General features: G+C 39.8%; 1 protein-coding gene across 3 annotated transcripts in view; it reads right to left on the bottom strand.

Moving 5' to 3' along the window:
* The window catches only part of mios (missing oocyte, meiosis regulator, homolog (Drosophila)), a 47,891-nt gene that overhangs the window by 11,196 nt on the left and 10,532 nt on the right, over positions 1–26,163 (bottom strand). For 2 of the 3 annotated variants that reach the window (XM_063043807.1, XM_063043806.1), the window contains exons 3-9: positions 24,533–24,631; positions 23,439–23,699; positions 19,940–20,109; positions 19,777–19,842; positions 15,898–16,056; positions 14,033–14,185; positions 3,580–3,784 (exon numbers count right to left, since the gene is read on the bottom strand). In XM_063043807.1, the coding sequence (XP_062899877.1) occupies positions 3,580–3,784; positions 14,033–14,185; positions 15,898–16,056; positions 19,777–19,842; positions 19,940–20,109; positions 23,439–23,699; positions 24,533–24,631 (1,113 nt within the window). The remainder of the gene's footprint in view (positions 1–3,579; positions 3,785–14,032; positions 14,186–15,897; positions 16,057–19,776; positions 19,843–19,939; positions 20,110–23,438; positions 23,700–24,532; positions 24,632–26,163) is intronic. The other variant, XM_063043808.1, reaches the window with a different exon arrangement.

The raw sequence follows: 26,163 nt of genomic DNA on the forward strand, positions 1-26,163 counted from the left end.
CAAACCTTTTAGAGTTGTTGGAAGTAACCAAAAAGATAGATGAGTTTAAGGCAGTGGATTTTATTTATTTTGACTTTGCAAAGCCTTCCAAGTCCCATATGGTAGGCTGGTCTGGAAGGTTACAGCCCATGGAATCCAGGGAGAGCTAGTTAGGTGGATTCAAAATTGGCTCAGGAGGTAGGAACCAGAGGGTGGTGACCGAAGGTTGTTTCTCAGAAATGGAGGCCAGTGACCACTGGGTATCACTAGGTCAGTGTTGGGATCATTGTTATTTTTGGATGTGAATTTACCAAAGATTCTTTGGTAAGATTGGAAATGACACAAAAGTAGATGCTGCTGACAGTGGAAAAGCTTACTGTAGATCACAAGGGGATCTTGATCAACTAGGGAAGTGGGCTGAGAAATGGCAAATGAATTTCAATATAGTTAAATGTGAGCTGATGCATTTTGGAGAAAACTTAAAACTTAATACTATCAACGGTGGGGCATTAAGGAGCGCATTGTAACTAAGGCTCATTGTAGGTGTGCTACAGGTATACAGGGTAGTGAAAGAGGCCTTTAACACACTGGCCTTTATCAGTCAGGGCACTGAGTACAGAAGTTAGGGCATTATGTTACAGTTGTACAAGTTATTGGTGAGGATGAACTTGGAATACTGTGTACAGTTTGGTCACTCTGTTATAGGAAAGATATAGTTAAAATGGAAAGAGTGCAGATATTACCAAATTTAGAGGGCCTGAGATAAGGAGAGATTGGCTAGTGTACATCTTTATTCCTTGGAATGTGTTAGAAAGAGGAGCAACCTTATAGAAATGTTTACATTTATGAGAGGCACAGATAAGGGGGTTAACAGTCTTTTCCCCAGAGAAACAGAGACCAAAACTAGGGACATAGATTTAAGTGTGAGGGGAAAGATTTAAAAGGGACAGCTGGGGCAATCTTTTCATGCAGAAGTATTGAGCATATGGAGCAAGCTGCCGGAAAAAGTGGCAGGTATAATAGTATCATTTAAAAAGTTCTTGGAGAGGTACATGGAGAGGAGATTTAGAAGGACATGGACTGAATATATGATGTCAGGACTAGCTAGGTGGGCACCATGATCAGCATGAACTCAGGCCAAATGGACTGCATCTGTACTCTATTGCTCTGGCTCTATAATTAGAGGGGAAAAAACCACACAACCCCTGATAGCCAAATTTTATCACATTTGAATTGGCAAACTGACATGGTTGAATAAAGTAACAATATATACTATTTAAAATAAATTACTATAAATTGCACATTTAGTTGGAGATGTAACAAAGATTTTTTACTCATGTACATTTAGAAGCTGAAAATATTGGTTGGATAGCAATTCTACCAATGCTCAAGGAACAGTAAGCCAACTTATTCAAAGCAATACTTTAATATAAACAGTCAGCACATTCCAATATGTTTTAGAAGATATTAACCTAATCATTGAGAGTCAATGTCATTTTCAACATGAACATTGTTGCCCTAATGCACAGTAAACAATGCACGTTTCTGCACTTTTAATGGCAGTGATAGTTACAGCATAATGCTGAAAGAACATTTAACATTTACTTACCACAATTCAATAGAATATAAAGATAATATTTGATCTGCTTGGGTGTCATCTGGAGGAACATTTATAAATTGAAACTGAGGTTCACAAACCATCTTGTGAAAGAGTAAATTTTCATTCAGAAATCTAATCAAATTTTTGTTGCGAATAGGAAACACCATCCTTTGTTTTATTCAGATGACCAAATTCATATCCTTCAAGGCTGGTGAAACCAAGGTAGCGTTACATTTGCATCTTGAGTAACTACCTTCTGTATTTTCTGTCATGGCTTTATTCTTATTATCACCATTGTTGAAATTGATGAAGCAAGGAAAGTGAGCAAGTTCAAAGTCCCAATAGATTGGTGGGTGATATTACATTGATTCACACAATGTCTGAGACACAGCATAACAACAGACAGAAGGAAGAGGAATTTTTAAGTCACTGAGTTTGGGTTCAAATGGGGGTATGGGTGTTGATTGAGAGAAGTCAGGCTGCAGTGAAATAATGGAGGAGGAGAGAAGAGTGGTGGAGTTGCAGTGACTGCTGGCATTGACCTAATTAGCTATATGATTAATTTTGTAGGATATAAAAATTTACAAACAAGGTTTCAACGATGAGTTCAGCTATGTATCATCAAGCCTTGTGTGTTGGCTTGCCGATCAAACTGGAGCACACTGCATGAGGATAGAGCATTATGGGTAGTCAGTAGTCATTAAATGCTAACACCCAAGATAGTGCCAGTAAGCCTTTGTTTTCATCTTGACAACTATATTGAATAGATGGTTAGGAAATGACAATGGTCTGTCAAGGGTTACTCAGGGTATGTTGGTGTTAAGACTGTGGCAAGTACTTTTTGTGGAGACAAAAAGTTAAAAACAAATATTGTGGTTCTCAGTTTATGAGATGAAATGCAGCAACCATGGATTTCAACACATTCCATTGCATCCTCTATTTGGCCCATGCATTTTGGTCTCCTGCCAGACTGTAGTTTAAGACCCCGATAGTCTGTCCCATGTTGTGAATAGTGATATTTTCCTAATGTTGTAGGCACATGCATCACTGAACTATACTGCACAGCTGGAGAGTAAGACTTCTATCCTGTAGTCATTTGTGAGTATTCATAGTTTCTTGGCCTTACTCCATAGGCAAACCCTCATTGTTTGTTGCTTAAAAGACAACCTTAGTGGGCAAAGCAATTTGCCACACGAGAGAAGCTTGGAGAGCCTGAGCATAGGCCTAATGCTTCCAGATCATGTCAATACAGATGAAAGGTCATGATACCATGATATAATCTGGCTTCAATATTCATCATCATTGCAACAAGTTAGTCTACTGATTCACTGGTGCTGAAACCTTGCTGTTCACCAGGAAGAAAGGCAATTGACAAAGTCACCACCATTTCAAAGAATGAGCCATTCCATAAGTACTTATATGATGCGAAATAACAGACTGCTCTACCAAAAACCCTAGATACTAGAAATCATACATAAGTGACAGGTGGACATAAATCAAAAAATAACTTGCTGCAGGAAGTGATAGAAGCAGCACATTTTTTTTAAAAAAAGGAATCAAGATAGTCTATGAGGTAAAGCTCTGATAATCCGTTTTGTGATTATTTAGAAAGCCCAATGATTCTGCCTGCATTCATCTAGTTCTGTTTCCCACGCTCCCTTAACCTCATCCAAACAATGGTCGCATGCATCTTTTAAACATACCGGGATAATGTTCCCAGCACTTGAACTTATCTGGGTCAGTTCACTGGAATAATTAATTATACTACTACTGTGTAAAATTCAAACTGGGTAGTATCAACAAAAGTAAAAATCTAAATTTACCTGTGTGGCACTAGCATGGTCCCAAGAGTAATAATGATTCTAGAACAGCAAATAAGTTAAATGTGGCAAGTTATTTCTTATCATCAGCAAAGACGGCAACAAACTATGTTGTTCAATTAGAGCTCTAATTTACACATCAGACAGTCAGAAAGTATCTTTTTATCAATTAGTGGTTACCTAAACAGCTTGAAACTGGAGTTCCCATATTGATAAGACAGAGTGCGCAGCGAGGAAGAGGTTTACGACATCCTGGACAGCTTGTAACCTTTGATTTGGTAGGAGAACCACTCACACCATACTGACTGAAGCTTCTGCCCTGATGTGGCATGGCAGAGCAGCTGTATGATATGGATTTTCCACAGAAGTTACAGCTCACAAACACCTGGAATGAATGCAATAATACAGCTGTGAACAAAAAAAACGTAAAATATTTTTAATACAAAAAGGTCTGACTTTCATTTCCTCAATGAAATGAAAACCAGTGCCAAATACAATAATAACAGATTAGGAAACCAAGTTCACGGTTTTCAGCCACATCCTAAAATTTTTTTAGTTAAGAGTTACACAGCACAGAAACAGGCCCTTCAGCCCAACTCGTTCAAGTCAACCAGTTGTAGACCTGAGCTAGTTGCATTTGTCTGCATTTGGTTCATACACACCTGGAGAAGAAGAATGTTTATGTGAGAGTGCTATTTTTGGACTACAGTTCAGCATTCAACACCATAATTCCCTCTAAGCTTAGCAAGAAGCTCAGAGACCTCAGCCTTCACCCTGCCTTGTGCAGCTGGATCCTGGACTTCCTGTCAAATCACTGGCAGGTGGTAAGAGTGGGCTTCCTCACCTCTGCCCCTCAACACAGGAATCCCTCAGGGCTGTGTCCTAAGCCACCTCCTTTACTCTCTGTATACCCATGACTATGTCGCCACCCATAGCTCCAATCTGCTAATGAAATTTGCTGACAATACTGTATTGATTGGCCTTATCTCAAATAATAACGAGGCAGCCTACAGAGAGTAAGTCATCACGCTGACAGTGTTGTCAAGAAAACAACCTCTCCCTCAATGTTGCAAAAATAAAGGAGCTGGTTGTGGACTGCAAGGGGAATGGAGACAGGCTAACCCCTATGGACATCAATGGATCTGGGGCTGAGAGTGTGAACAGCTTTAAGTTTCTTGGTATACACATCACCAAGGATTTCACATGGTCTGTACATACCGGCTCTGTGGTGAAAAAAGTACAACAGTGCCTCTTTCACCTCAGACAGTTGAAGTCTGGCATGAGTCCCCAAATCCTAAGGACATTCTACAGGGGCACAATTGAGAGCATCCGGACTGGTTGCATCACTGCCTGGTTTGGGAACTGTAATTCTCTCAATCACGGCAGAGAGTGGTGCGGATAGCCCAGCGCATCTGTAGATGTGTACTTCCCACCATTCAGGACATTTACAGAGACAGGTGTGCAAAAAGGGCCCAAAGGATCATTGGGGACCCAAGTCACCACAAACTGTTCCAGCTGCTACCATCCCGGAAATGGTACCACAGCATAAAAGCCAGGACCAACAGGCTCAGGGACAGCTTCTTCCATCAGGCCATTAAACTGATTAATTCAGGTTGATACAGTTGTATTTCTATACTATATTGACTGTCCTGCTGTACATAGTACTTACTGCAAATTGCTATAAATTGCACAGATAGAGATGTAACGTAAAGATTTTTACTCATGTACGTGAAGGATGTAAGAAATAAAGTCAATTCAAATCTGTATCCCTCCAAATCTCTTGTATCTATATACCTATACAAATATTTTTTTAGACATCGTAATGGTATTCACCCCTGCAGCTGCCTCCACATACCCAATACCCTCTGTACGAAAAGGTTGTCCCTCAGATTAGTTTTAAATGCCCCCCCAACTTAAATCCATGCCCCCTGCGATTACTCTCCTAACCCTGAGGTAAACAAACAATATAAATTTGAGGGCATGGATAAGTAAATAAAGGTCAGCCGTTGGCTTTCTACATACTAGGGAAAGTCACCTCAACCTATCCAGTTGCTCCTCATAATTCCAGCCCTCCATTACTGGTAATGGGGGCTGGAATTATGGTATTGGTAATTTTCTGCACCCTTTACAGTTCAATTACTTCCTTCCTACACTTAAGTGACCAGAATTATACACAATACCAACACTTGTACAGTTGTATCACAATGTTCAAACTCCTCTATTCATTGCCTTGATTGACAAAGCTATGCATTGCAAAAGTAGTCTTTGCCACCCTCCACCTTCAAAGCTCAAAGTTAAAAGTAAATTTGAAAGTCTCAAAGTATATACATGTCATCAAAAACAACCCTGAGATTCATTTTACCCAAGGACAATCACAGTAAATACAAGAAATACAACAGTATCGGTGCACCCAACTGCACCCAACATGGACAACAATCAATGTGGAGGGAAAAAGACAAACTACAAATACACAAGAGAAAAATAATAATAATAATAATAATAATAATAATAAAGCAATAAATAGAAAACGAGGCAAGATTCCAGCAAGATGATGGCAGGTTCAATCAAAGCAGCTTCTATGGGATCAAAAGTGTTTTTTTTTATATAACCAATTGCAAGACCCTGCTGGACATTAAGAACTTAAAGTATTACAGGTCTACCCCATCAACGAGTTCCTTGCTGGTGGTGAAACTGAAGCTGGACTTGGTGCACATTGTGCTGCTGCCTTGGGTGGCTTTGGAGGGGTCTGTGCTCAAAGGCAGTGAGCAGTCCAACAGCAAGTGATTGCTTTAGTCACTTTTCTTGTGATTGCAAGACCCTATTGGACATTGTTAATGTGGAATGCTGCAAATCTGATTCGCTGATTTATTGGCGGAGCTGCGTGGCCTTGGGCACAGTGAGGATTGCGCATCAAGCTGTGGTACTGCCTATATACAGCTGCACAGGAGAGAGACGCCAGAGTTGGTACGTGTAGCATGGCATCCAAGCTGGAGTTGGTGCTGGCCCCAGTGGTCATTTGGCAGAAAACAAGCTGTATTGTGTTCAACTGTAGACTACTGCAACGTACATGGACTCAGGGTCTTGGACTATTATTTTGTGTAAGTGTATTTTACCGGCATTATGTGCTTGCTATCTTATATATACACACTACATGTACAGTGTGAGACTATTGGTACTGTGTTTTGCACTTTGGCCCCAGAGTAACACTGTTTCATTAGGGTGTATTCATGGATGGTTAAATGGCAATTAAATTTGAACTTGAAGAGTCCTTGAAAGCAAGTCCAGTTCAGTGGGAACAACTCAGTGTTGGGATGAGTGAAGTTGAGTGAAGTTATCCCTCTGGTTCAAGAGCCTGATGGTTGAGAAGTAATAACTGTTCCTGAACCTGTTGTACAGGTCCTGAAGCCTCTGTACCTTCTTCCTGACAGCAGCAGTGAGAAGAGAATGTGGCCTGGATGGTGGGGTCCCTGATGATGGATGCTGCTACTTTCCTGCGACAGCACTCCATATCAATGTGCTCAATGGTGGGGAGGGCTTTAATGATACATGGACTGGGCTGTATCCACTACTTTGGTAGGCTTTTCCATACAAGGGCTTCAGTGTTTCCATACCAGGCTGTGATGCAACCAGTCAATATTCTCTCCACCACACATCTATAGAGGCTTGTCAAAGTTTTACATGACACTAGACAACAGGGTGACCCGTTGGGGCACCCTTTGAAAGAAGGGTAGTGCAGTCTGATGTGACCAGAATGAACATTAAATTTTCCTGAATGCTATTGGTATCGCTTTGCTTTGGAAACTGAAGTAGAAAACCTCAGTTTATTAAAGAAGAACGACACGTAGCAAAGCAAATATAGCTCCTCCTCGTTTAAAGAAGGACACTTTTGATGGCATCATTTCTGGTTTATCTGCCACCCTTGTGCCTCTTGCTGTCATTCTGGAGACGTGCAGTCCTTTCATCCCCCGTCCCTTCATCTCTTCTGCTGTTTGTTGTTTGTCTCTGATCCTGGAGACGTGCATGCCTCTCCTCCTCTGTCTCTTCTTTTCTCATCTTTTTTTGTCCTGACTCTTTGATCCTGGAGTCGTGCGGCCCTGGCCTCATCCGACTCTTGTTCCCTCCCTCTCCTTGCCACTTCTCGACGACATTTGGCGTCATCTCTTGACCATAATGTCCCCCTTCATTCTCCACGCGGCATAATTAGGCTGACCATTTTTTTTACCCCAATGCTGGATAGAAGATACAAATTAGTAACACCAAAGAACGCTGATTATTCTCGATGTGGTTGACGCTCTCCTCAATGGATGTGATATGGTCACCACTGTCCTTTGACTGTAGCAAAGGGTTTTATGGGTGTCTAAGTTTGTCATTACGAACAAGATTTAATTATCCCTTATTGATGGGTGGTAGTTAGATCTGTCCCAATCCTGCATATGCTGATGGTGATTAGCAGAATGTGACCCCTCGAAATAGAGCTGCCCTGCCCTTTGGCTCCGGTAGGCGTCGCTGCTGAGGCTGGCCATGCACATGCATCGGGCTGTCACGTCCCAATTTCCATGATGGCGGATCAGCTCGCAGGTTAAAAGGGAGCTTGTTGATGTTTGCAAATGAGCAATTTTATAGAAATATATAACCCTGAACTTTGCCTGTATTCTGTAAGTTAGCGCATTTTAATTCGATTTAGCCAAAAAAGTGCCGCTGTAATGCACCGTTTGCGCTAATTGGAGGTCACAAACAGACAACAGAGCATGAGAGTTTTAGTAGTATATGGATGCCAAATCTTTCAAACTCCTAAGGAAGTAGAGCTGCTGCTCCTTCTTTGTGTTGCCACTTATGTGGTGGACCCAAGACAGATCTTCTGAAATGACAGCACCAAGGATTTTAAAGTTGCTGACCCTCTCCACCTGATTCCTCCGATGAGGACTGGATCATGGACCTCTGGTTTCCTCCTCCTGAAGTCAATAATCAGCACCTTGTCTTGCTGAAAATGAGTGAGAGGTTGTTGCTGTGGCACCACTCAGCCAGATTTTCAATCTCTCTCTTACATGTTGATTCTTCACCACCTTTGATTCAGCCAGTAACAGTAGTGCCATTGGACAATTTAAATATGGCATTGGAGCTGTGCTTAAACACACAGTCACAAGTGTAAAGTGAGTACAGCAGGGGGCTAAACACACAACCTGTGCTGATAGAGATTGTGGAGGAGATGTCATTGCCAACCCAAACTGACTGAGGTCTTTAAGTGAGAATATCCAAGATCTAATTGCACCAAGAGGTATTGAGGCCAAGGTCTTGAAGCTTATTGTTTAGTTTTGAGGGGATGATAGTACTGAAAGTCGAGCTGCAGGCAAAAGTTGATAGGTTTCCCCTCCAACCTTTCGAAGCATTTAACACCGTGGACACAAGTGCTACTGTACAATTGAGGCAAGCTACCACGTTCTTCCTAAGCACAGGTATAATGGAGGCCTGCCTGAAACAGGTAGGTACCTCAGACTGCTGAAGCAAGAGGTTAACGATATTGGTGAACACTCCAGCAAATTGATCAGCACAGGTCTTTAGCACCCGGCTAATTACTGCCTGGGCCAGATGGTTTCTGTGGGTTCACCCTCCCGAAGTTTTCACATCGACCTCAGAGACAAAAATCTCAGGATCACTGGGGGCTGTGAGAGTTCGTAAAGGTGCTTCCATAGTTCAATGGTCAAGGTGAGCATAAGAGGCATTGAGTTCATTTGGGAGCAAAGCCTTGTTGTCATATATGTCGCTTGGTTTCACTTTGCAGGAGGTTATAGCATTCAAAAGATGCCATAGCTTCAAGCATCCTCAGTGATTCAAGTTTGGTCTGGAACTGCCACTTCACACACGAGATGGCTGTCTGGAGATCATACCCCTGAATCTCTTGTCACCTGACCTGAATGTCATTGATCTGGCCCTCAGCAGGTTGTTGATCTCATGGTTCATCCAGGGGTTTCTGGTTAGGGAAGACTCAATGATTTTATGGGGATATATACTTCAACTGATTTTATAAAGTCCATGACAACACAGTGTACTTGTTCAGATCCTGAGAGCTTCAACACACCCAGTCTACTAATTCAAAGCAATTCCATAGCTACTCCTCAGCCTCCTGTGACCACCTCTTTGTTGTTCTTATTCAGGTAGACTTCTACCCCTAAATCTATGTTCTACAACACTTTCTTATCTCAGTTTAACTTAAAGTGCACTTGTTGAGATAGATTATGTGATCTTCTTTGGCCATTTCTCCAGATGACATGGATTGGGACATTTATACCATGGACCAATACCATTAAGCAAGGGGTCATGGACTCTAGGTTGGGAACACCTGACTTAAATCCTCCTGTAATCTTAGATAAACTATGTCACTGATATTGGTGTCAGATACAGAACCTTAAGTTTGATTTTGACTAAATTTAACAAGGTGAAATGTGTCTAAATTATATTATCAAAATATAAGGGGGCATTGCCATTAAATTTACAATTTGGAGTTGAACACAAATTTGCTCAGGCAAGTTAAAAGCATTCAGCTGGATATTCTTGTCTCCTAGATTAACATCTCAAATTGATGCAAGATTTTGAATCAGAGAGGAAACAAGTTGAAAACATAGATTGCCATGTCTCAATTACATTACAAATACAGCAAATGTTACCTATTTACCAACCACAGCACAAATCAGTTGGCAGCTACAAATTTTCCATGAATGGACAGCATATAAACATTTGTCATAAACTTTCATTCTCACTTGGGAGGTCACACAAAAATGTTAAAAGAAAAATAGTTACACTTAAGGGGCGATGTCAAACTGAGAATGAAGGTTCTATTCTGCACACAGGTAAATTAAGTTGGTTTATTAACAAACCACTTCCCACTCATGTTAACCAATCTAAGCTAGTACAGCTGATCATCATGTTATGTTGGGTGGGGTGTGGGTGGTGTTGTCACATTTGTAGAAACTGGTGCAATTCTCCATAATGCAAGGCTGTACCATCTGCACAGGGATCAAGAAACACAAGTTTTAAAAAATTATTTTTTCCTTGCCCCCACATAAATTCTGCAAGAGCAAATTTTACTCCACATCACAATGTGTGTAGTAATTTACAAATACTGTAATTTCCATTACAAAAACAGCAATACTGTAGGGGGTCATCTGTACATTAACCTCCACCCCCAACATACCACACTTCAAAAAACTGGTAGATCTGCCAAACTTGGTTTCTCTTTTATAAATGCATGTTGACTTCTCAGTACTACTGATACATTCTAAAAGCTGGTTACCAATGGACTAAAGTTCATCTTTCTTCTCTTACTCCTTTCTCAAATACTACTTGCCAACTCCCACTTTACGAGAAACATACTGCATTTGAACAGCAGGTCACTCAATAAGATAATGGCAGATGATATGGATTCAGCTCCACCTACCTGCCTTTTCTCCCATAACCTGCAATTCCCCGCAAATTCAGAAGTCTAAATATGTCTTAAATACATTGAATGAGGTAGCACCCTAATGCTTCCCTGAGAACAGAATTTCACAAATTCACTCATCTCTGGGAAAAGCAGTTTCACCTCAGCTGTGTCCTAAATCTATTTACCTAGCCATGTTTCCTAGCTTTCCTGTCATCTAACTCCTTCATAATTTATATGTTTCCATAAGATCCCCATTCATTCTTCTGAATTTCCTAAGTATAGTCCCAAGCAGTTCAATCTCTCCTCAGAAGCTAAACCCCTCATCTCCAGAATCAGCCTGGCAAACCTTTGCACCACCTCCAATGCCAATTTATCTTCCCTCAAGTAAGCAGGCCAGAACTGCAAGCAGTACTGCAGGTGCAGCATAATCTCCCTGCTCTTAAATTCAATCCCTTTAGCAATGAAGAACAACTTTCCTTTGGCCTGCTTGATAATCTGTTGCGCCTGCAAACCAATCTTTGCTGATCTATGCACAATCACTCCCAATTCCCTGTACACAACAGCATGCTGCAATCTTTCACCATTTTAATAACATGACTTTGTTTTCCAGTCCTGCCTACTGCTGCCCTACCCTGATGAACCACCTCCCCCAACAGTATGCAAAGCAGTTTATCTGCTTTGGAGGGATATCTGTTTTGAGGTACAGGTGTCCCCCGCTTTTCGAACGTTCACTTTACAAAACCTCACTGTTACAAAAGACCTACATTAGTTCCCTGTTTTCGCTAACAGAAGGTGTTTTCACTGTTACTGGAAAAGGCTGCGGGCGATTAAAAGGCAGCCGCTCTCCCCTGGATTCGGAACGGCATTCTCACCGGCATTGCTTAAACACGTGTCTGTGAGGAGCTGTTTGCAAGATGAGTTCTAAGGTATTGGAAAAGCCTGACAGAGCTCGTAAGGGTGTAACACTTAGCGTAAAACTAGACATAATTAAGCGTTTTGATCATGGTGAACGAAGTAAGGACAAAGTGAGTTTGGCTTGTGGAAGTTGATGGAGATGATGTTGAAGAAGTTTGGCATCCCATGACCAAGAACTGATAGATGAAGAGCTGACGCAATTGGAAGAGGAAAGGTTAACAATCGAAACCGAATGCAGTAGCGAACGTGAAGTCATCCAGGAACTGAACGTGAAGCAACTACGTGAGATTTTCGCTGCAATGATTGCAGAAAAGTATGACTTTAATTTTGAAAGGGTACGTAGGTTTAGGACATATTTGCAGGGTGGTTTGAGTGCTTACAAAGAACTGTATGATAGAAAAATGCGCGAGGCTAGCAGTCAAGATACTGTTGTTTTTCAAGCCTTCCACATCAGGCTCGACCTTCGACATCGAGGCAGGCAGACATAGAAGATGACCTGCCTGCCCTGATCGACGATGAGATGACACCCCAGTGTCCCACCACCCCAACCCCCAGGCCGCAGACAGATACTGATTCGCGGAGAATGCAGCGGTAGCCGGGACGCACTCAGCAGATCTTTAAGAAAGAAGCCGAAATAAACAAGCTAATTAATTAGGTGCCGCCTGGCATGTAAATGTCGGCCCAGATCAGAGGTTTTCTTAAAGATGTGCCGAGTGCGTTCCGGCTACCGCTGGACCCCTGCATTCTTCACGGATTGGTATCGGTTTGTTGCCCAGGGGGTGGGGACCACTGCACTACCCCAACCTCCGACAATTCAGCCTAACACACCATCATCAATGTGCTCGACGCTGACTTCTCGATTCCGGTAAGTGATACTACGCTGTACATACATTATTTCTACTTTATATCGGCTGTGTATTTTTACATGTTATTTGGTATGATTTGGCAGCTTCATAGCTTAAAGGTTACTGGAGAGTGTTTCTGCCGAGAGCGCTTGCGTGAGATTTTCGCTACGGCGAACAGTGCAGGCAATGGTTGTAGAGAAGTATTTCTACTTTATACAGGCTGTGTATTTATCATATCATTCCTGTTTTTACTATATGTTACTGTTATTTTAGGTTTTGTGTTATTTGGCAGGTTATTTTGGGGTCTGCGAACACTCATAAATTTTTCCCATATAAGTAAATGGTAACTGCTTCTTCGCTTTACAACATTCACGCTCACGAACCGTTTCATAGGAACGCTCTGCCTTCGGATGGCGGGGGAAACCTGTAACCTACACCTACACTACCTTCCTCCTACCACTCTGCCTGTTGGTCACACATTCATTCCCCATCTTTCCCCAAGCCCTTAAACTGAATTGTGACCAACTCATAAAACATGTTTTCCACAACCATCACAGCATTGCTGATGTTCCAAAGTGAATCCGTGCACACCTCCAGGGTCATCGTATATGTCAGGTGCTACAAATGGACACATTTGATGTACACATAGTCATCAGGGATTCTGGCCGCCTGAATTCTATTTTCACAGGAGAAAAATGACAGGGCTGAACTCAGCTTCCATTTTCCATAGATGATGCCTGACCTGCTGAGTTCCTCCAGCATTTTGTGTGTTTCCCCTGCAAAAATACAAACCTACGCTCACCTTGATGTTGCTTTCCTTCAGCACAGAAGCCCGGTATTTACCGTACTCCAAATTTAGACAACCAGTAGCACTTTGACTAGACAGCAGACCCTCTCAAAACAGCCACTCCGCTTGACCCTACCTCTCTTTATTGGCTGCTGACTTAGCTAATTAATCATTCACCTATTAACTAATAATTAGTTGAATTACCTTTTAAATTCCTGCACACGACCTCTCAAGCAGAGAACAAGACTGACCTCTTTTCAATCGTCCCAGTCTTGCTCCAAGTCCCAACTCCCGCAAGTGAAACTCTCGAATAAAAAGAGAAATGTACCAAAAGCACATCTTAGCCTCTGCCTCTTCTTGCCAAAGCCTCCTGAGCCAAAACCTCATTTCCCCACTCTAACCCTGTCTATTCACACAATGGATGCGCCACTTAAACCTAACTTTTTAAATTGGCATCAGTGAAACTCACAAGCAACAAGATTTGCCATTTTCAATGCAATCAACAGAATTTTGACAACCAATACAAATACCATTTTTATAGCCAAGAATACATGTGCCAATTTTCTTTGAACTCTTAGTGCAGAAGCCAGTAAAGGTTGAATCAAGTTTTCATAATTAAGCATTTCTATCATAACATTACTATTCAGTTTTATTTTGAAATCCATTTACCTGTGCAAGCGGCTTTGAAAATGGGTCCAATTTACTCCTATGGATGTCAAATTCAGCCCTCTTATGCCAGAATCTCCAGGCATCAAGAAGGTTCCTGTAATTCTCAATCCAATATTGGACCCTGGGATCCTTCACAACATCACCCGGTGAACCCTAAGGATGTTAAAATATAAAATTGCATAAATACTCCGAAATTACATTTAACAGCCATCAGAACATACTTATCTAGGAAGTACCAAAGTGGCGGGGGGGGGGGGAGAAGACAGGGGGTAAACTAACATTTACTTCAACTAAACTGTACTATACTCAATTTATCCTGGGGTCAACAGTGATGATGTGATTTAACAAGTTACCATTTTGCCAAGGCATCGAGCCAATTTTAAACTATTGTCATAGGCAACAAAATAAACTCAGCTACAGTCCATTATAATATGCTGGAACCACGCCTTCTTTTAAATATTAGACAAATGCTTCAATCACAACCCTTTTCAACCATTTATATGCTATCCCTATTCACATACTAATCAAATCAGTAACTGTTTAAAATAATCATCCCTTTCCTTGTGTTGTTCTACACGATTTGTTCATCTGACTAAATCAAGATGGGGTATCATGGCTGTCTACACGTGGAACACGTATCACTGGTTCCTTATTATGAATTATTTTCATTATAACCAGGAACTCTGATTAAAACTTCATACCTCTGATACAGTTTTATATTGAAGCTTAAAGTAATTTAAACCAGTATATTTCATGAAAGGGTAGAGTGGTGGTCATGTTCCTACACTAGCCAACCTATAAACTATGATTAATGATTAGGGGTCACGCGCTCAACTACTTCTACAGTAGCTGTAGGATTGCAATTCAACTGATCAAATAACTCTGTCATGAGATTTACAGGAAGATTTTTCCTTCCTGGCAGTGCTGCCTGCCGTACCTGCAGAAAAGGAATTCCCAATAATTACAAGATTGCCATTGGTGAACAGATTTTTAAAAATAAATACATACATTTTTTAAAAATGGAAATGAATCTTGGTTGATATGCAATTTCAGACTCTCAGTATGAATCAATCAATAAAACCTATTCAGTTGCATGGACAACACAAAGGACAGCAACTGCAGTGTACCATTATCTTAAAAAGCAATTCAAAATGGGTAAAGAAATACTATCGTGAAGCCTGTAAAATAAAAGGGTCAACACTATGCCAGCATTTGGTGGAAAATAAATGTTCTTATTAATGTACAAGTATTTCATCCCTCAAAACACAGCCCACCCCAATTGCAAGTTACATTGCCAGCTCCTCAACCCTTGGCAACCAACTTTAGTTCCACTTCCTTGAATGGCAGTTCGTTCAAAATTTTAATTTTTTTTGGGTTAGAAATGTATTTTAATACCTCAGAATCTCACATTATAAAGACAAACATCTGTAGCTCAATTATTAGCACTTACTTCAAATATTAAGGCTTTGTGACCAGAGGTTTGAAAACAAAAAAGGTTTAGCAGACAATATGACATTAAGAGAATTGTATGCTCTTAAGTGAAGGCTTTTTCCCAGTTCAATACATTAAAAAACAGGTTTCACTCTCAGGTACACGTTAAAGATTCCATGCTGCTATTCTCGAGAAGCACAGGGAAGCTATCCCAGTATTGACTAATTTTATCCCACGACTAATATAACCAAAGCAATGCTGTCATAGCGGGTGGGTGTGCAAAACTGCCAGCTATAGCTCCAAGATCACTTCAGAGTACGATTGGCTGCAGTGCTCTGGGATATCCCAAGGTCATGAAAGACATTACAAGTGTGCAAGCTTTTCCTCCCATGCATAAAACATGGTAACTGCTGTCACCGGTTTATTTTACTTACTTGCAGCATACAGAAACTTGCCGTCTGCACATCACCAGTCCTATCTACATAACTCTCCATGAGGTCAATGCCATCTTTCGTCAACCCTGTTAATAGAATTCCCTCTAGGTTTCCAGCTTCTTTCATTTCATTGGTTAGCTTGTCAATATAGCGAAGAATCTAAAGGACAGTATCAATTTTTAATTTAGCAAACTACTAAAAAGCACAATTTTAATTTCTTATATTAGGCAGCTAAAATCAAGCAACGTTTGAAGTACATGAACAAGTCTGTAAAAAGAAGTACTTCTAGTTCTACACAAAAATATCAAAGGCAATTTTAAGTAAATACAAGGATACAAAATTCATGAACACATTTGGATAAATTTATTTCATATCCACAAGCTCATCTTTATAGTGAAAAACACAGACAGGATATAGAAAACAAGTATGCCATTTGGATTTCTGAGTTTTCCATGCCAATCAATCTAACCAAAGTTTATATTCTTCCTCCATACAATACTTGCATCCTTCTCACATACCCTTTGATGTCTTTTGCATCTAGAAATGTTAAGTATTTAGCCATTTTCTTAAATATATCCAGTGACTTGGCTTCTATACCCACTTGTGGGACAGAATTCCATATGTTCACCACCCTCTGAATAAGTAATTTCTCATCTTGATCCTAAATGTCGTGCCCTCTTATCTTTGTTCCTAGACTCTTGTATTGCTCCTAAAAAAACTCCAAATTGGTCATGAAAAATAACCTGATGAAATTAGAATGACCAGTAGATAGGATGTTCAAAACATTTACATTTAACAAAGATATAGAAATATTGAGGCCGAGGTATTTATACAATAACTAAAATATTATTGGCTCACAACTAGAGTACAGGTTAAAATTTTAGTCATGCCACAAAAGCAAGAATGCAAAATTACAAGGGATGGTACATGAGCTATTCAAAATATTCTCAGACTGAATTTATTTTGTTATGAGTAAAGCTTGGAGTTGCACACAGACCAGTAGACAGAGCCATTGTCTATGAATGAGAAGTCAGTATCTAAAGAGCAAACACTTGGTGATTGGGAATTTACTGGTCCAACAACAGCAGAAGTCAGATGTTCTTCCTGTATCTATTTTGTGCCTAGTTAGCTCACTTGCCAAATTATTTTCATTCTTCCCTAACATCACCAACAAACCTTCCAGAAAAGATATTAGTACCACTTTAGTTCAGCAATGACAAGCCATCTTGTGCATGTTCTTGCTTCTTCAAAAATGAAGCATGATCTGGAACACCATCCCTTTAGCCACATATTCGCTGACCATTCTTCCTACTCCTACACTAACTATCATATACCACAAAATAATCCAGACACTACAGTCTTGGTTGCCCTGCTCATTAATCTATTATCTTGCTCTCCAAATTTGTATTGCAGTTCACCATCCCTCTTTTTACAGGTTATCAGTACCAAAGTGCACCACAATGTCGGGGTGTTTATTCATCCCCTTAAGAATGCCCTGCAGCCATCTTTGCATTGCAGTAAATAGATAAGATAACAATGCAAACCTCATTTAGAGTGTAGAAAACATTTGTTTCCCTTAACAAGTGAATCTCTTGTCATTTCAGATCTCCTAATATTTTTTTTCTCCCTTCCTTTCCAGAAGCATCAATGGTGCCACAAATGTGGCCATTTCCATTTCCCCCAAACAGCGACGTCTAAAAGCAGTGCATCTTTTTGAGATCGGTTTAGCTCATGGGACTTCCGCACTCCCTGCATCTACTGCTCCAACTGGTGGTCATCCATTGCATTTTGCCTGAGCATCCAATAATTAGATCATAAGACATAGGAACAGAATTAGATCATTTAGCCCATCGAGTCTGCTCCATTTCATATGGCTGATCCATTTTTCCTCTCGGCTCCAATCTCCTGCCTTCTCCCCATATCCCCCTACGCCCTGAGCAGTCAAGAATCTATCAACCTCTGCCTTAATCATACATGAAGACTTGATATCCACAGCTGCCTGTGGCAAAGAATTCCAGATTCACCACTCTATAGCTAAAAAAAAAATTCCTTTTTATCTCCATTCTAAATGGACAACCCCTCCATTCTGAGGCTGTGTCCTCTGCTCTTAGACTCTCCCACTATAGGAACCATCCTCTCCACATCCACTCTATCAAGGCATTTCACTATTCAATGGGACTCAATGAGGTCACCCCTCATTCTTCTGAATTCTGGTGAATAGAGGCCCAGAGCCAACAAATGCTCTTCATATGACAAGCCATTCAATCCAGTAATCATTTCCATGAACCTTCTTTGAACCCTCCCCAGTTTCAGCACATCCTTTCTCAGATAAGGTTCCAAAACTGCTCACAATTATCCAAGTAAGGCCTCACCAGTGCTTTATAAAAGCTCAACATTACATCCTTGCTTTTATATTCTAGTCCTCCTAAAAGGAATGCTAACATTGCATTTGCCTTCCTCACCAGACACAACTTGCAAATTAACCTTTAGGGAATCCTGCACAAGCACTCCCAAATCCCTTTAGGGCTCAGTTTTTGGTATATTCTCCCCATTTAAAGAATAGTCACCCTTTCATTTCTTCTACTAAAGTGCGTGACCATAAACTTCCCGACACGGTATTCCATCTGACATTTCTTTGCCCATTCCCGTAATCTGTCCAAGTCTTTCTGTAGCCTCTCTACTTCCTCAAAACTACCTGTCCCTCCACCCTTCTTCACATCGTCTGCAAATTTTGCAACAAAGCAATCCTCCAAATCATTAACATACAATGTAAAAAGAATCTGTCCCAACACAGATCCCTGTGGAACATTACTAGTCACTGGCAGTCAACCAGAGAAGGTTCCCTTTATTCCCACTCATCGCCTCCTGCCAGTCAGCCAGTTCTTTATCCATGCTAGAATCTTCCCTGTAATATGATAGGCTTGTAGCTTGTTAAGCAGCCTCTGCTTAACTATTTTCTAAGTAGCTTAATATCTTTAATATAGATATTAGTACTTTCACAGCATGTTGCAGTTCCATATTCTCTTTCTCTCTCTTCATAAATAGCAGGGTCTCATTTGCTACCCTTTGACCGACCGGCAAGACTCATTCCAGAATCTAGAGAATTTTGGAAGATCGTAACAAGCACATTTACTACCTTTATAGCCACCCCTTTCAAAAGTCAGGGCTTTTATCAGTTTAAGTTCATTAACTTCTCCAGAACTCTACACTGCTGCCCACTAACAAAAACAGAGAAACAACGATCTACAGGGCACCATCTACTGCCAACAAATCCATCATGGACATTTCTGTCAATAATGCTTAGGTTAAAAATAACCCTTACAAAGCTAATGCCTTGTCATTGTATTAATGACAGCTTCTATTATTAATATAGACCCACTGCCTTATTAATTATGACAGACCAAGGACAAACCCATATGCCCAAGTCTAGCCTACATTATCCAGCAAAATTGCATGTCCTATCTTCAGATGCTCTACAGTGTTTTTTTTAAATCATCAATTCCGATTGATCAGAGTTCAATGGAATATACGTGTAGTGGTGGTGCATTAAAAGGCATCTTATCTTCCTTCTTACTAGTCAGGAGCACATATAACTTTTACTCCTATTTTGTGGGTCCTGAGGCAGCTAATGAGTTCAGTGCAAAAGCAAAGCCTCTTCTTAGGCATATTTCATCAGCGTGGTAGAGCTACAATAGGGCTGTCTGCATGCAAAACTCCAAAAAGCAACAAAGGACACATCTTAATGTTCAGCATCTATCAGGAAAAAAAGCGCTTTATGAGCTTTACCACATCTAGCCTGGAATAGCAATTCAACAAACAGCAAAAATATTAAGCTTTTAAATGTGTCCTGAGTATACATTTATGAACTTTTACACTTACCTGGGAGTCATTTAGAAACATATTAGCAAAGGCCACTCTGTCACGTACTGCTACACTGCTCTCATACTAAAATGAGCAATAAAAATAAAAAGACAAAGTAATGATTTGGAGAATATGTCAATGATTAAAATTATAAACATTAAATGACAGGTAAAGAGCTTACCAGTACACCATCGTACGATCCTGGTTCACTAGTCAGAAAGGCAAACATGACACACAGGTAAGGATTATTGAGCTGCAGTCTTAGAGTGCTACACATTTCTCGCCACAGAGAATCCTTTTCATCTGTGTAACCTGACAGAGCCATAGCTACAACATTCAGGTTCAAATCTGCTGCAAATCACAAAATACTCATCATAAACCATCACTTTAAACTCTATTCAGAAACAAATTGTCAAAAACAATCTTAAAATTGTATTCCCTCTCAACTATGCAGCTTCACTTCATTCCCAATACTAATATGGCTTAAATGAGGATTACAATGTCTACATAATCAAACATTGAGAACAAATATCTTAAATAAAAAGCCACAGGATTACAGTGTACCATTGATTTGAAGGCACACATTTATCTTGCCTTTTTCCAGAGTATGTTTGTAAGATTTCTATATACTCAAACAAGAATACTGGTGTTTACTAGCCTCATAACAAAAGTGAGAGTAAGAAAATCATCCAGCAGATACTAGCTTAAATGAAGATTCTATGATTTTAAAAAAAAGTCATTCACAACCACAAATTTGAACCATATTTTTCTTTTTTCTGATGAGCTCCACTTCCAAGGATTATTAAAGGTTCATATTATATAGTCTCCTTCTCCTGGATCTACCTGGGTTTCTGCTAATCACATTTATGCAAAGTGCACCAGGTCAACACTCAGTCCCCTTTAGCTTAGGTTCACACAAACAAGTTTAAAAAGCCATATTTGGAGACATCCATGTAATCCAACAATGCTATAGCTATAACATTCAGATGTATATATGTAAATGTACATTACATATAAATCTACAGCCCATTACAGGCCCTTCAGCCCACAATGTTGTGCCAAACACGTAACCTACTCAAGAAACTGTCTACAATTACCCCTTATAGAAAATTATATTTTCTTCAAATTTAGCCTACCAAAATGAACCACTTCACACTTATCTGGGTTGAAGTCCATCTGCCACTTTTCAGCTTCTGCATCCTATTGATGTTCCGCTGTAACCTCCAACAACCCTCGAGACTATCCACAACACTCCCAATCTTTCTGTCATCAGCAAGCTTACTAACCCACCCTTCTTCTTCGTCTAGGTCACTCATATAAAAAAAAATCACAAAGACGAGAGGTTCCAGAACAAATCCCTGCGGAACACAACTGGTCACCATCCAGTGACCAGTTAGGAAGGGTTATCCATACTCAACATATGAAAATATCAAAATGTGCCTGAAGGAACACAAAGTATCAATTATCATTAGTTAACTAGATCTGAAGAACTTGAGAAGAAATTAATTTATTTATTCATTTTTCTTGAAGTCAGCTATATTTCCATCCATGTCTCACTACACCACTAGCTTCAAACCTCCTGCCTTGCAATCTTACCTCACCCAAGAACTTCAGAAAGGTAGCAGGATTTACAATAATTTCCACCCTACCTCCAAACTCTCCTGCTGAGATCTAGAATTAAAATTACATGTTGGATCCTGAATGCATGTCAGGATCAATTTTTGCATTTGAAGAACTTGCCATCTTGAAAGAGCAGTTTAAGTTGGGACAAAAAAAACAGGAGATAGATTGGATAGGATAAGTGGCTTTTCCAAAAGCACAGTGGACACACTAACAACAATGTGCCCCTTTTTTACATCCCTTAAGCCTTTAACTCCATTAGTCCAGATGGATTATAGCGCACTATCATTTTAAATGTGCACAGAAATTTCTACAACTTACATTTACTTTACGATGACATACAAGTCAGGATCCTAACTAATGGTAGTACAACAGACAATCTTGATAAAGATGTGCCAAAGAAGGCTGAAAATCAGGTTTAATATTGGTTTAATGTAGGATAAAATAGAACAGCTGATGGACTGGGGTGCCACAGTAGTGCAGGCATTAGTGAGATGTTATTGCAGCTCAGGACATCATAGTTCAGAGTTCAATTTTGATGCTATCTATAAAGGAGATGGTATGCCCTCCCTGTGAATGTGTAGATTTCCTCAAGTTGCTCCAGTTTCTTCACACATTCCAAAGACGTATGGTTTAGTAGGTTAGTTGGTCACTGTAACTTGTCCTGTGATCAGGTTAGGATCAAGTAGGTGGGCTGCTGGGCGGCATGGCTCGTTAGGCCAGAAGGGCCTGTTCCCCACTGCATCTCCAAATAAAAATAAGTAAATAATGATTTTGGGTGCTATTTGGAATTTATTTGCTTTCTCTGTCATGGCATGGTTTCTTCCATATGCCAAAAATGTGTTAAAGGTTGGCTGCTGTATGTCGTCCCTGAGTGGAAAGAAAATGACGAGGGAGGGCAGGGGTGAATTGATAGATTTGAGGAAAAGAAAAGGGATAAACAACAGTTAGTCTGGATATGGCAAGCCAAGAAGCCTTTTTGACCCTGCATGTCTATCTAACGAATCATTCACTGGCTACGTCAGGGCCATAGTGGTTGCCATACAATAGTCTCTGGCCATTGTACATGCTCGGTGCCCAAGCTCAAATCTTATTGACTCATTCACTGAAGCACATGGAAGGACAACATTCTCACTGGTTGCTGGGAACCTCTGGAAGTGGAGGACTACTCACACCACCTCATGAACTACCCAGCTGCCTGCCACTCTCACTTGTTAGAAATGTGCATTTTCAAATTAATAAGACAAATAATACCTTACGAAATTAAGATTTGGTCTTACACACAGAAATAAAGATTGCACCAAGAATCGTGTTGATTATTGTTTTGATATTGTGCAGTGGTGATTTACAGTTAAAAGTTTTGACACAACATCAATTGCACAATCACAACTCAATGTTGTTTTCTTGAAGCAGTGCGATTAGGACATATAGTAGTATAATAAATTTGTTTTTAAAATGTGCACACACTAAAGTCATCTTGGTATCATTTTATCAATATAACCAGAAATCCCCCCCAAAATGTGCCATCTATGGGTGAATTGAATTTAAAATCAATGAAAAAAAATCTTAAATTTCACTGAACCCTTCTACTAGTTTGCATTAGTCTGGTCAGTTCCTATTAAATTAAATACTTCATTCAAGCACCCAGTGACACCAGTTAGATTTCACAACTTGTTTAAATAAATTTATTATGTCACTTCAAAGGATCACAAGTAGCACAAATTCTCGCCATGCTCATTTTGAGCCAGTGCTGTGCCCAGATTTGTGGGTGAATCTGCATTCCTAGTACAATGTTTGGAAACCAAGACACTCCATGGAACATCAATTTAAAATACGGATAAACCCTAACAAAAAACAAGGCCAAGACGTTGAGAAATTGTCATTTAAAGTTTTTCATACACAAAAAGTAGTGTCTATCCTGCATTCATCTCATTTTATTACTTGAAACAAATCAGGTCATTCTCTTTTACCTCACTGAAAAAAAATAAAAGGCAATAATAAATTTAACAGACATTTTAGGATTAAATAGCTTCAAACAATAAAAAAAATAGATGGTATACCTTTCCCTAAAGCAGCTCCCTTATTGAGAATCTCTATTGCTCTTCGGATGTCAAGATTAAAAAGTGCAACAGCAGCAGCTCTTTCCCATTCTTCTCCTTGTTCCAATGAGTTCAGAAAAGGACCCACATCAATATCTGGACCCTTCTGGATCCAGCCACAAAGCTGAAGAGCCAAACATCGTTCCTCACTCTGGTACCTGATCACATCTGTCTGTCGATCCGATCCTGTCCAACTATGTTTATAGCTCTCTGTTTTTCTCTCTGGCAATGGGATAATTGCAAACAAAGATGATAATGATGCTTCAGAGAATATATTGGTTTCTAGAAAATAAATATATCCATGCTTTTGTTGTGGGGTGGCACAGTAGGCAGCAGTTGGCACAATGCTTTACAGCACCAGCGATTGGGGTTCAATTCCTGCCACTATATGTTCCCCAGGGACCCTATGGGTTTCCTCTGGGTGTTCCACTTTCCTCCCATTTTCTAAAGATGTACAGTTTAGGGTTAAGTAAGTTGTGGGCAGACAACGGTGTCATCAGAAGCATGGACACTTGTGGCCTGCCCCCAGCGCATCATCAGACTATGTTGATTGTTGACACAAACATTGCATTTCACAGCATGTAGATGGAAACATCAAAACATGTCCAAATAAAGCTAATCTTTGTTAACTGAACTTAATTCCAATGTTCTAATCTGCAACAGTTTTCACATATGGAAACATGCAAATAGGGTTTCAAACCATCACAGCATTAAATTGCATAAAAAGCAAAGTAAATTAAATTATTTACACATTATTGTTTATTTTTATTTAAAGTCAAATGCTATGAAACTTGAAAAATAACCTGGAACATTGTTGTTGAGTAGCTTGCTGAGCTGGTTTGCAAATGTTTCTTTCACCAGCCAGGCAACATCATCAGTGCAGCTTCGAATTCATTCGAAGTTGCACTGGGTAACGAAACATCGCCAAGCCAACAAGCCAGCTCGGCAAGCTACTCAGCAACATCCTCCTCAAACCAAGCTACAAATTTTTTCCAACATCTTAAAAACCTGGAACATGAAAGATGAAATCAAAAATTGCATTTAAATTCACTCACCAGCACTTGATTTTAAAATTGCTTTAATGCCAGAGTAAACAAGAGGCACTTTGTTCACAGATGACTTCTGTTCTGCATCTTCTGCATATTGTTTCATGAGTGATTACAAATTTAGGAAAGCAACATGAAGGAAAAAATTGACCAATTTCATTTGCCACCTTCAATAGTAACTAGCAAAATTCTAAATGCTCAGCATCTCCTAGCAATGTGCAGTAACCTTAAAATGATCCAGAATTTGAACATTCCATGTCTAAACCTACAATCACACTGTTGCCATCAAACAGCTGCAGTCTTCCTTAATCATCTGATGGCAGACATTAGCTGCCAAGACAGCTCACAGCCAACTACACCCCATTTTAGTGAAAATTAGGTACCACAGTAAATTATTAGTGATTACACTTCAAAGGTATAGAGCACTTTAGATTGCCGAGGTTTCAGATGACAAATTAAATTTCTTTCTCCTTGAACTTTAAAGTAACAACTTCAAAAAATAGTTGCAAAATAGTCATTTATATGGTCATATCAAACACTGAGACTAATTAAAATGTTAAAATACTTTTGCAATAACCAGTAATACATGGCAGACACACAAGGCATCAATAACTGCTTCAAAAAGAAAATTATTCTATGTTATTTAATACTGAAAGTTAATACTGCAATGGAGAAATATTAAAGAGGCTCTTTCAGGAATTGAACTCTCTCTTCTTGATAGATAATATTAAACTCTTCTTCATTAGAAGTTAAATTTTTATCATTCTCAGATTTTCCAAAATCACTTCAGCAATGAATATTGCAATTTTAATTTTCCATTTAAGAAGTGTAACTAATACAAGCAAGGTAGTCTACAGTGCAAAAAGGATGTTTAATATGCTTAGAACCATGCCTATTCATTGTTCAGATGCTGGAGTGGGGTTCGGGGAACAGAAGAGAAATGGAGGATATAATTACACTTCAAAAGTTCATCGCTACATGTAAAAGAGTTTAAAATGGCCCAAGACAAGTGAAAACCATGATATCTCCAGTTAAATGCAGGAGTAATTTTTACAAGTCACAAAATGATGACTGATGGGGACATTGACATATTCAAGAAATAGGATCATGCTTTGTAGCCTGGCTGGCAGTTGTAAAGCAGCCATATACAAAGATTTCAGGAGCTGAAAATATGTCAGAATATGCAGAGTTTCATTGGAACACGAGAAATGCTAGAAAATAATTACTACCCATCCTACTTAGTCTATTATGCCAAATAAAAAATAAAGTCCAACGTTATGCGATAATGAAGCTGTTGACTAACCACAACATTCAATCTCTATCAATTAATAAACAACAGAACAATTGCAGCAAGTTATAGAGTTGTATAGCAAAAGTACAGAACCTTTGGTCCAGCTTGTCCATTCCATTCATGGGGCCTACTCAATCTAGTCCCATTTGCCTGCTTCTGGCCAACATCCCTACAAATCTTTCCTATCCACCATCTTTTAAACATTGTAATTGGACCTGCCTCCATACTTTCTCTGCAGCTCATTTCCTTACCTACCAGCTCCTTTGTGGAAAAACTTGTCCCTCAGAAACCTTTCAAATGTTTTCCCCCTTACCTGATCCTATGTTCTCTAGTTAAGCTTATGTATTTT

This window comes from Mobula hypostoma, chromosome 3, assembly GCF_963921235.1.
Source record: "Mobula hypostoma chromosome 3, sMobHyp1.1, whole genome shotgun sequence".
Classification (NCBI taxonomy): Eukaryota; Metazoa; Chordata; class Chondrichthyes; order Myliobatiformes; family Myliobatidae; genus Mobula; species Mobula hypostoma.